Raw genomic sequence first — 12,500 nt, 5'->3', positions numbered from 1 at the left:
TGACTTTGACTGATTTCACATTAATTCAAACGTGGTCTGGACTGTTTTGAAGAGTTTACAAGTCCGTCTATCCATCCATCCATCCCTCTTCTACGCTGCTTCCATCCTGTCAATGGTCTTCAACCCATCACCGTGTAAACAGAGAAACAGGCATTCACACACACACACACACACACACACACACACACACACACACACACACACACACACACACACACACACACACACACACACACACACACACACACACACACACACACACACAGACCTATAGACAATTAAGGATCATCCATTAATTTTGCATGCAAGTGTTTGGACTGCAGGAGGAAACTGGAGGCCTTAAAAGTGGTCTAGCCTCTGTGAAGTTACAGTGAGTCAAAAGGTGTACATTTAAATATTTCACGCAACCTTCGGAGCAGCTCGGGTGTCTATATTGAACACATCATAATGCAATTTTCTTTATCAGTCATCAATATATAATGCCAGTTATTTAGATTCTACAAATCTAATATTCATACGATACTGCACTTTGAAATTTTCAGACACTGTATCTTTAAAATCATTGCAAATATTTGATTGGTTTTAGAATCAAGAGTATCCTGTTTATGTTTCAAGAGTTTGTTTGTTTATTTTTTTTAGAGAGAGAGGGTTGTTTATTTTTGAGTTTTGTAAATGGATAACTAATATGCAAAACAGATATGTATCTCTCATGAGTGATGTAGTTAAATGTGAAATGTAGTAGCCCATTGTTGATTTAAAAAATGCTGTAAAACAGAATAATTATGTTACAGTTCAGGCTGATGATAAGAGAAGATGAATATCATTAATTATGCTATTGTTACGTTCTTGGGTGGGGGTCGTTGTTTTGGGTTCAGCTTGATGCATGTCAGGTTATTCCATAGAATTTATAGGATATACATAAATAAAATAAGCCACTGTTCATTTCCTTGGTCATTTAAAGAGAACAGTAATTGTTGGTGTTTGTATTTTCTATGTGTTGGAACGATGAGCAGAAAGAAACGGTCCATTGATGTGAGTGCAGCGCTGGAGCAGACGGTGTTGTCCAGCAGCAGCTGAAGCGGGTTAGGGTCGACCCCCCGCCACACTCTCTATGGCTCTAACAAAGAGCCGTTTCGCGCCCTCGGTTTAAATCCCCACTGCAGCCAATCAGCTCCCGGATGACGCACATATACATGAGGGCGGGGCTTCCGTACGTGTCCACCAATGTCAGCAGCAGATGCTTCACGTTTGAACGTATAGTCTGTCCTTTCTGACCAATCAGAGGCGGCCAGGGGCGGGGATAAAGACCTTGTTTTTCTCACAGCACAACGGGGAAAACAGTCGTCGGTTCTTCCTCATTCACTCTTCACAGCCAGTTCAACAGAAAGATGGTAAGACACCAGCGCTCGTTTCACTTAAAAAAAAACAAAAAAAAAAAAACACCGTTTTTCTTCCCGACCCCCTCCGGTTTTCTTTCGGTAGTTTGTTGTAATGTTACCCAGACGTGTCAGTTGTCTCATTTCAGCTGTAAATGTGCTTTTAGTGAACTAACTGATTATAACAGCGTCTACATCCTTTATGTCGGTGTAGGTTTTCACATTATAAAGCATTTGTTTTAAGCCCGTCTGGTTGTGAAGGATAAGTCGATCGGGCGGTGGAGTTTAAGTCTCCTCGGGCTGGAACTTGATGCGCAACATGCGCTTCAAACGCCATTTGGAATGACTTAGCTTAGCCTAGCCTAGCTTAGCTTATCCCGCTACGCCGGCTGAGACCGCCTTTTGAAAGTTTCCACAAACTTCTATTCGGACTCTGCGGATCAGACGTTTTATGTCTCCACGAGTCACACGCGTGTATGACCCGGGGCCGAATGAGGGGTTTTAAACGGCCTCGTCGTGTCGGGAAATTTATTTGGCGCAGCCGCGTTTCGGCGGGAAGATAGAAAATGGAGTCGCGTCTGAAATCGGATTAAGTGAAAGAGCCGCGGCCTGGTTATTCTTAAATATCAGATATTGTGTCGCGGGGACACCACGCTCTCAATTTAAAACGTGTACGACGTGCAGCGTTCAAGTTCTTTTGGCTTTTAAACGCATTGCTTAAAAGTTAGTCATTTCTGAACTAAAATATTTGCATTTATTTCCACTAAAAGTACAATAATAAACCTCAAACTGACAAAACTACTCGTTTACAAATAAAATGTCACTGCCAAATGTATTCACAACAGTCGAAAGCTACATGGCACATTTAAAGTCAGAATTTCTCCATTTCTTCACACTGACGTCTTGTAGTGAAAGCTGAAGGAATGAGGAAGTTGGTAAATGATTAGTGCTTGCTGTGACTGCTCTTGATATTTTTTGACATGTTTGCAGTCGACTCGAGCCACGGGGAAAGATCCGAATAAGCCCAGGGGGAAAATCTCCTCCTATGCGTTCTTCATTGCAACCTGCCGCGAGGAGCACAAGAAGAAACACCCGGGGACGAGCGTCAGCTTCTCTGAGTTCTCCAAGAAGTGTGCAGAGAGATGGAAGGTGATTGTTTCAGCCTCTCCATTCAGTGATGGTGGAATAATCCACTGGTGGGTGTAGCTTCAGCTTAAAACCGTTTCCTGTTTTCAGACAATGTCCCCGAAGGAGAAGTCCAAGTTTGAGGACATGGCAAAGAACGACAAGGCTCGCTACGAAACTGAGATGAAGACCTATATTCCACCGAAAGGAGCCAAGAAGATCAAGAAGAAGAAGGACCCCAATGCCCCCAAAAGACCCCCGTAAGTGTGAAATGGCACCCCCGTGTGGTCGAGTGTGTGAGGGCAGGTTTAACCCGTGTCACTGTTTTCTGCAGCTCCGCCTTCTTCGTCTTCTGCTCCGAGTTTCGTCCCAAAGTGAAAGAGGAGAATCCGGGAATCTCCATCGGCGACATCGCCAAGAAGCTGGGGGAGCTGTGGTCAAGGCAGGGCGCCAAGGACAAGGTGCCGTTCGAGGCCAAGGCCGCCAAGCTCAAGGAGAAATACGAGAAGGTGTGGCCACGCTGCAGGCACTTCCTGTTTTAGGTTTCGACGTGGCAGGTGGTGACGGGCGTTTTCCTTTCAGGACGTGGCGGCATACAAAAGCAAAGGCGGCGCCGGGAAGGCCGACGTGAAGAAGAGTGGTCCCGGGAGGCCCTCCTCCAAGAAGCAGCTGGTGGCGGACGATGACGACGACGACGACGAGGAAGACGAAGACGAGGAGGACGATGACGACGACGACGACGAGGACGACGACTGAGTGACTGGGCGGGTGACGAGAAATGATGTTGAGCTTAACTCCAGTTTGTGTTTGTGTGGCTGAGTGGGCGCTGCTGTGGGGGAGGGGCGTGTAGTTTGGCCCCTCCCCCTGTTTGTGTGTCCGCGGTAGAGCCCCCTCAGCCTGTGTTGTGTTCAGCCAGTGGACTGACCGTGGTGGGCGGCGGCGGGGTATCAACCTTTCGTTTTCAATATTGTGGAGGCGCCGCTCATGTTGTGAGCCAGGCGCTGGTTCTCTACTGTTGTGTCACTGCCAGCGTTTATATGTAGTCTTGAGTAAAGAAATGTTTGCAGCCATTTTAATGTACAACTCTGTAGAATGACTTCTGTTTTGTAATAAAATTTTGTATATTATATTTGTTTATTTTTTACATATTAGTCACTCAGGAGTCCCTCAGTCTCTCACGGCTGCAGTTGGCTAAAATCAAACGGTTGTACAAAATGGTGAAGATCTGGTTCTTCAGCTTTTAGAGACAAACTAATATTCACCTGCTGTAAGGCTGTTAAAAATTCTCATGTGAAATGGGATTTGTTTCACAAGTAATTAGATCAATATGTTTGGAAAATTCACTAATGGTTGTCACTTCATAGCCACGTTGGACATAATTGAGATGATCGGTGACTTTCAGGCCGACGCCAACTACGAAAGTTGGTGAAGTGAAAGATGTAGGGGTGCAAAGAGCTTCTCCAGCAGGCAGGAAGTGGTGGTCAAATGTACAGGAAGTTTGAGGGTTTTTTTTCCTGTCAAAGTGCTTTGAGGGGATTTTGTTGTATGTGCTGCTAAATAAGTAAAATCAACATCCTACAAAGGAACAGAAGGGAAGTGGACTATACATTTCCAGGAAGTGGTTTATGAAGGAGCTCAGGACTCTATTACTATTCAACACAGGGTTTTTTTCTTTCTTGAGACCCAAGGTTTACATTTCCATCTCGTCAAGCTCTTGGAGATCATCATAGGCGTCTATTTATTTTTGCATTTTAGTAAATCGTACAGATGACACCAGAAAAAATCTTTTGTTATTTTGTAAAACACAGAAATTATGCATTTTACTTAAAAGAAACTTGTGTCAAAAACAATGGGGGTTTGTGAAATGTGAGCAGTGGAAAAGCTCTATTTTGCCATGGCACCAATCATTTTAGGGAGAATTATGATGTTTGACCAAACCTCAAACATTCCGCTCTTAAAAAAACATACAGTATTTGTAACAAAGGTAAATGGAATACATTTTTTTGAATTTGGTGTTTTTTGTTGGCAACATTTATGGTTTCAGTTGGATTGCTTGAAATGAAGTTGGTTTAAAAGCCTTTGGCTGCTCCCATTATTATTGGTGTTGATTTGGATGAAGGATGGTTTACCCTGGAGAAATAGCACAAATAGGCAAAATATACTTCTAGCTGATTTTTGTCTTCGCCTACCTTCATGCAGAGACGTTCAGATCAATGCTAGAAATTAAGTAAAGCTGACGTTTCACAAAAAACAGACACATATAGTCCAAGGAGACTGCAAAATGAATTCCTCTTTACTTCTTGTTCCTTTGGGTATTAAGCAAATCATTAAAAAAGCCAGGAATGATCCTATATTTTCAAATGTGATTGTTGGAAATGTTCACTAAAGTTTGGCGAATGAATATTATAAACTCAAATGACAATGGAAATATCAATATTAATAATAATCACTTTCTGTTCCCACTGAGCAAAATATCTAAAAGACGTCATCTGTGGACATCCAGATGACGTCCTCAGAGGGGACAGAATTCAAGTTTTTAGACGACTTTCTTGGACCTGATGTGGATGTCTTTTCTGGACATCATATGGACGTCAATATTTAACATCCAGAAGACGAGCTGTAATGGAAGTTGTTTAGACATCATAGAAAATGGACCGGTCATCAGTCTCACAAGCTTTAGCAGCAGCCATTATATGCAATTTTTTTAGGAGGAAACACATAGACACTTGTAAATTCCACAAACACGTGCAGCTGGATTTAAACCCACAACCTAATAATTACAAGACAAGAACTCTTAACCATTAGACCAATGATGATTGACAGTATTGATAAAACAGCGCCAAATACAACACCGTCATTTCCAGGAGCTTTTACCAGAGAAAAGACAAAAACCCAGCGGATCCACATGAGCAGCAGGTTTATTTGTGACTGTGGAAAGAAAAACTCCCTCTAACAGGAAGGAACCTTTGCAGAAACCAGACTCGGAGGTCTGAAAGGTTATCAAAGTGGTAAGTTTCTCAGTGGACACTTGAAAAGTTCAATGTGTCGTGACCAAAACAATTAACGGTCATAACTCAGACATTAAACTTCACCTGCTGTCTCCTCTTACCTGTCATCATCTACTTCCTCAGTATTTTAATGACAGATCAATAATCATACAGGCAGTAGGACTAACAGACAGATTGTGACCTGTCAACTCACTCTGGGTGTCTCAGATGTCCATTATTTTTATGTGCCATTTGTCACCGAGTTCTGGCTGTCAAATAGACGTCCAGATTATGGACTATGAAATTGAATCCTGGCGACACCACTGTTGAAGCGTACAGTCTATAAGAGAAACCAATGATCGAAGGGAAAACAAAATAAAAAAGAAATGGACTATAAAGCTACATGGAAAGATACATGAAGTCCTTCAAAGGCACCAGAGGCAGGAAATCGTCTACAAAGGTACAGGAATTAAAATGAAGTGTTACATTCTCCGAATTCCTGGACCTGATGCTGAGATTATATCTGGTTTGGTCTGAGCTTCTATTCTGACACTGACATCCAATATGGATGATGGCTGGATGGATGGATGGACAGATGGATGATGGATGGACAGATGATGGATGGATGGACGATGTATGTGGGTACTGATGGATGGATAGATGGATGAATGGATGATGGATGGATAGGTGGATGAATGGATGTATGGCTGGATGATTGATAGATGGATGGATGGATGGATGATGTATGGATGAATGGATGGATGGATGATGGATAGATGGATGATGTATGGATGGTTGGATGGAGGCAAAAGAAAGTAGGACTAGTCTGTTTTTACATGAATTTGAACCAAGCAAAGTCTTAATTTATGGTCATAAAGTGTCACGTTGATAGTTTCACATCGTCTTTTACACATAGAATTTTATTTCAATAAAATAATTTACAATGTACTAGGAAAAGCTCTCTCTGTCCATATGTGACATATTTACCGAGAGATGTTCCTTTTAACCGTACAGGAAGTGACATATTCATCCTTTAAAGGTAACACATAACGTACTGAGGTAAAGATGTGATTTAGTGCGACGGTGTGATAATCAGTCCTGCGCATGCGCAGGAGCTGTCTGTAATGTAGTCACACGTCATGTTCAGCTCAGAGCGACACTCCGCTCAGCCAATCACGACCCAGCGTTCATCCCCTCGCCAACAACCACAGTCTCCGTCACCGCCCTCCTCGCGCAGGACGCGGCACACGAGCGCTTTCAGCACCGGGAGCTGTCCGCCCTGCACGAGCCTGTCCGCGGCGGGAGGCGACGCTCACATGAGCTGCAGGTGAGCCCCGACTGACCGGACACCGTGCCCCGGAACCTCCGGGCAGGTGAGTGCGAGCGGCAGGGAATCACGGGGCCGCGGGAGCGCAGGTGTGTCCGGAGCGCGAGCCCCGGAGAGCCCCGCGCGTGCCCGTCGCGTACACGCGGATTAGTGAAACCTGTTGATCCCCCCCAAAAAAATATTTAGCAATCAAAACACAACCGCAGACGCAGTCAAACCGTGCGAGGGGCGCTTCATTCCAACACCGCCGCGTCACAGCGCGCGACAGGCGGCTTCTTCTCGACCACCACGTTCGGAAAGCAGCGAAACGCGAATCGAAGCGCGGGTCCCGGTGCCACGGCGTTCAGGTGTGTTCTGGTGACACGCAGCCGGTCTGAGTGAGGATTCATGTTCTCCCTGACACCTGGAGGCTCCGTGAGGTGAGGAGAGGTGAGGCTCCTGGCTGGTGAGGCACCGACTCTCTGGACTCAGATTTATCATGGAAGAAGTGAAAAGAGCTTCTTATTTCACTTTTCATCCAACAGCATCAACTGGTAAAACTGTATATCATCAACATTCCTCTTTCAGTCACACTGACACAAGCATAAACACAAACATAAACATAAACATAAACACAAACATAAACATAAACATAAACCCTGGAACAAGTTTGTCCTACAAAGAAAGGTTCTTTCATAGAGATGTTAGAGCTCCTTCTTGTGTCCAAGCAATTCATATTTACTGTGAACTCATTAAAGTCTAGAGATTTAATTTGGACCTTCAGTAAACATTTCTGTTAATTTTCAAACTATAAATTCTGGTGCTTTAATCAGTTTTAATAAAGCTTGTCTGTCACAATGCGCTAGAAAGCAGCTGTCAGTTCAGGTCCGCCCCCTTGAGGTGAGGCTGGGTACTGCGTGCCTCACTGGCTTGACTTTTCTCTGCTTCTTTGTGGATCAGCAGGGAGGATTGTCTCACACAGACATTAAAGACACGACACAGACTGTAGAGTCCTGCTGGAGAACAAATAGTAGAGTAAAGTTCATCTAGTTGATGTGCTGAGGAACAGTTTGTATTGACCACAGTCACACATGAGGCTCAGCTCTCCACTGCCTCACCAGGTTTCTGCCTGGATTCCATCCACTCATACTCAAACTCTAGGATTTATACTCAGGGAAATGTAAAAAATATGTAGAGTCATACTGAAAATGCATCTTTAACACAAATCATTGGAAAATATTATTTCCCAAACAAAATCACACCCGAGTCTGAGGATACCGGAAACTCAGTTCCTCTTTTCTTTATTATGACATTTCTTTTATTTACTTTTGTTCTTTTCTATCATGACAGCCGGTGAAGCAAATTCAGTCTGAGGATTAAGAAGAAGCAAAACTCCAGTTATCTCTTTACATCCGCAAGACGTGAACCACAATGAAACTGTTTTTAGACGTCTTTTCTGGATGTCAATGAAAATACGTTTAAAAATAATGAGGACAAGTCATCAGTCTATTACAGAACACACACACACACACACACACACACACACACACACACACACACACACACACACACACACACACACACACACACACACACACACACACACACACACACACACACACACACACACACACATACTAACCATTACACCAATGAGGCTACTGACAATAGTTGTATTTCACCACATGACAGGTTATCAAAGTGGTAGGTTTCTCAGTGGACACTTGAAAAGTTCAATGTGTCGTGACCAAAACAATAAACGGTCATAACTCAGACATTAAACTTCACCTGCTGTCTACTTTTACCTGTCATCATCTACTTCCTCAGTATTTTAATGACAGATCAATAATCATACAGAAAGTTGGACTAACAGACAGATTGTGACCTGTCAACCCATTCTAGGTGTCTAAAGCCCGGTTCACACAGCAGGGTTATAAAACTGTCGGTAGATTTCCCAAACTTGAGAGACCACACACACACACAAGAAGATAAATAATCACAGGTTTAAAGTCCTAGTGAAATGTAAAACACTACTTTGCAAAAACGATAGTTGGGGTTCTACTTCTAAGGTTTCTCCGACTCTGCCCCACCACTGTTGTTGCAAAACAAAGTTATTTGAATTTTGAATCTCCAGCTGAGTTGTGTTTATAGTCGGTGTTTTATGAGCCTTGACAAAAGATTGAGCCTGGAAGAGACCAGAGAGAGGAGGAAAGGAGCACAGGCGGCAAGAGCGGCTAGCCGTTAGCTTGCGCGGCTAGCGGCTAGCTCGGGCGGCTAGTAGACGACCAAGTAATACCTGGACTCATCTTCGGTGATTCCGCGCAGTGGGAAAAGCTCTTCGACATGATCCAGGAAGTCGTTCTGCCAAAAGTCAGGAGCCTCAAAGGTGAAAACTGGCGGCTGCTGAGGAGACGAGGACGAATGGAGGACGAAGCGTCTTCTGCTTCCTCAAACATGTTCCAGACGGGGTCACCGATGGCAGAACCACCTTCAGTGTCTTCTTCATCAATCACTGGGTTTGAAATGATGATGATGATGAAATATGGTTAAATTCAGCCTCTTCGTGGTCAAAACTCTGATCCTCCATAATGTAAACACAACTTGGGCGTGTGCACAACCAGTGATGTCACTCTATTATTGTCAGAAGCTCCGCCCAGCAGTGAAAATACCGCTGTTTATCGGCTATTTTCTCGCAGATTGCCGTGTTTTAACATTTTACCCTTCGGCCAGTTAGCATAAAAATGTCCCTAGAAGCGACAGCCAGAGTGTTTTGGAGGTCGAATCTTCATTTCACTAGGACTTTAACAGTTTGGGTCGTACCATGTGTGGTGTGCAGCCACTCGGCAACATCAACACACCAACCCATTTCCCTGGTGAACGTCCCCAGATCAGACGGGAAACTTCACAAAACCTCACAAGATCAAACATGATTCCAGAGTCAACAAACGAATGAAGGTGAACGAAGAGGATGCAGTGGGGTTTTTTTTCTTCCCCGAAAAAACACATTTTAAAAAGTAGAGGTGTTGGTTCGTCATGACAACTGTTTTGATTTTTGGATTCCCCTCCCGCTTCCGGTCCGGCGCCACTACGTCTCCTCGCTTTCTGATTGGCTCTGCGTCAGTCAACAGGCTGGTAGCGTCGTCCCCTCGGGGGACACCACACGGTGAGGACTCAGGTCAAAACCATCCAACATGGTGAACATCCCCCATCTCAGAACGAAGCGGTCCAGACGTCCTTCCCAGCAGACGAGAGCATCTGAACGCTACACACACTGCAGGAGTGTCTGATGAGACCATCTGATGAGGATCTGAGCGTCTTTAAGATTGTTTGAAGGAGAGAAAATCAAAATCAGCCTCATTATCCTGCCGGGTGAACCGGGCTTTAGATGTCCATCAGTTTTATGTGCCATTTGTCAAATAGACATCCAGATTCTGGTGTGGACAGACACACGTGTCTTGGACCTCTGTGGACGTTGTTTGCTCAGTGGGAGAATAATCAGAGTTCCAGACATGATCGGTTTGATTTAGCGGATCTTTGTAGGACGGAAAACTTCACTGAGCTCAGCTGGACTGATGGAAGTTATAGGAACTAGTTTCTCTCTGTCCTCGAGTCTCCTCTTGTCTTCACTGTCCTCTAGTGTCCTCTTGTCTTCACTGTCCTCTAGTCACCTCTAGTCTTCATTGTCCTGTAGTCATCACTGTCCTCTAGTCTCCTCTTGTCTTCACTGTCTTCTAGTCTCCTCTTGTCTTCACTGTCCTCTAGTCTCCTCTTGTCTTCACTGTCCTCTAGTCTCCTCTCGTCTTCACTGTCCTCTAGTCACCGCTTGTCATCACTGTCCTCTAGTCACCTCTAGTCTTCATTGTCCTCTAGTCATCACTGTCCTCTAGTCTCCTCTTGTCTTCACTGTCTTCTAGTCTCCTCTAGTCTTCACTGTCCTTTAGTCTCCTCTCGTCCTCACTGTCCTCTCGTCACCTCTAGTCTCCACTGTCCTCTAGTCACCTCTAGTCTCCACTGTCCTCTAGTCTCCTCTAGTCTTCATGGTCTAGTTCAGTCCCAGGTCCGAGTGTGGTGCTAGAGACCAAAAGGTAAGGAGGTCAACCCTACACTGGTGCTCAGTGTTTTCTGGGGAACAGAAGATCCTTGGTTCAAATCCCAGCAGAGCCTCACCTGTTCATGGCAAATCGGAGGAATACGAGTTAGAGAAGGTCACAGGTTTCAATCCCACAGCTGACACCTTACTGCTGTGGGTCCTTGAGCAAGACTCCCTACCTTGTCGGCTCTGCTCCTCTTCATCGGTGAACCTGGAAGCTGCTGAAGCGCTTCGCTCCTCTGTGGTGCTCGACTCATTCAGCTTCGTGTGTGTGTTTACATGTGATTGTTTTTATTTTGAAAAGAGGAAGCGAGTGTCTTGTTTTATCTATTTGAGTTTGCAAAGAGCAAAGAAGGATGATAATTGAAGCAGGAAGCCGGCTTGTGGTCTCAGCCACAACTCTTCCTCCGTCGGAGTTTCCCAGGTTTTGGTGGAGCTCATCATGAGTGTGTCTCGAATGTAAATCAGCTCATTTGCACCTGACAGGACGAGCTAACAAGCTAACAGGTGCTTTGAAGGCGGCTCCTCGCTCCGCCTCCTCGCCGCTCTGGGATTCAGATCAACAATGAGCAGTCTGCCTTCAGAAGAACCCCCGTCTCTCTGCACACTGCCATACTTACTGTGCTGAAACCAGTCGTTCACTTACACTTGCTGCAATCTTCCCCTACTTTGCGTCTGCAGCATCAGGCAGAGTACAACTCCAGCATTGTTTGGCGGAGTAACTGTACTCTGTTACGGTGTTACTCTGTTACGGTGTTACTCTCTTACTCTGTTACGGTGTCACTCTGTTACGGTGTTACTCTGTTACGGTGTTACTCTGTCACTCTCTTACGGTGTTACGGGGCTACTGTGTTACTGTGTTACTGTGTTACTCGTCTTCCAGAGTGCTGGTACTGGTCTACTGCAGCTCAGCGGCAGTCTGAGCCAATCAGAGCCCAGATTAATCCAATCCTTCTTGTAATCATCTTATGTCTCACCTGTAGATCCGCCTACTGCTGTCTGTGGCTGCAGGCGACACGTCAGCTGATCTGAACAAACAAAACAAAGCTACAGGGAATCGAGTCTGGAAACTATAAGTGGAATCAGGCAGCCTTAAGGTCCATTGATGATCTGTTGATGCACATAAACTAGTAGGTAATTTTCAAACGTGCACACCAAACGTCCAGTAGAGGGCAGCGTAGGGCAGTGTAGGGCAGTGTAGGGCAGCGTAGGGCAGCGGTCCCCAACCTTTTTTGCACCACATATCGGTTTAATGTCAGACAATGTTTTCAAGTACCGGCCTTAAGATGTGGCGAATAAATACACCAAAATAAAATGATAGGACCAACACAAGAGCTGTGGTATTTTGTAAATACAATAATAAAATTGAATCCACTGTGTACTTATATGTCTTTCTACTTGTATGTTATTCGTCTGTCTCCTCACTGGACCTTTTCGTCTTTGCAAACAAACTTTACAAAGACGACTGTTATTTACTTGTTTTGCTGCTTGTGGGTTTAATATGAGCTCTAATGTGTCACGTGACCAAGACAAGCGTGAGTCATAGACAGATGTAACGGAGAGAAGTCAGTCATTTTTCAAAATAAAAGATTGTTCAGACTTAGATAATAAATAAA

General features: G+C 44.6%; 1 protein-coding gene across 1 annotated transcript; it reads left to right on the top strand.

Moving 5' to 3' along the window:
• The first annotated feature begins 1,310 nt into the window (after nucleotides 1-1,310).
• hmgb2a (high mobility group box 2a) lies at nucleotides 1,311-3,628 on the top strand. Its single transcript, XM_080520639.1, has 5 exons — nucleotides 1,311-1,391; nucleotides 2,367-2,525; nucleotides 2,613-2,761; nucleotides 2,836-3,010; nucleotides 3,084-3,628. The coding sequence occupies exons 1-5, from the start codon at nucleotides 1,389-1,391 to the stop codon at nucleotides 3,255-3,257; spliced, it is 660 nt and encodes a 219-aa protein (XP_080376765.1). The 5' UTR covers nucleotides 1,311-1,388; the 3' UTR covers nucleotides 3,258-3,628.
• The last annotated feature ends 8,872 nt before the right edge of the window (nucleotides 3,629-12,500 follow it).

The sequence above is a fragment of the Blennius ocellaris genome, assembly GCF_963422515.1.
Source record: "Blennius ocellaris genome assembly, chromosome: 3".
In the NCBI taxonomy this organism is placed as follows: domain Eukaryota; kingdom Metazoa; phylum Chordata; class Actinopteri; order Blenniiformes; family Blenniidae; genus Blennius; species Blennius ocellaris.
Note: the sequence above shows the minus strand (reverse complement) of the source record. Positions and strands in the feature narration are given on the sequence as shown.

What these genes read in the sequence shown, in the direction of transcription:
- hmgb2a (XM_080520639.1), top strand. An exon ending in AATGCCCCCAAAAGACCCCC is followed by an intron (nt 2,762 to 2,835) that starts GTAAGTGTGAAA and finishes TGTTTTCTGCAG; the next exon opens with CTCCGCCTTCTTCGTCTTCT. An exon ending in TCAAGGAGAAATACGAGAAG is followed by an intron (nt 3,011 to 3,083) that starts GTGTGGCCACGC and finishes TTTTCCTTTCAG; the next exon opens with GACGTGGCGGCATACAAAAG.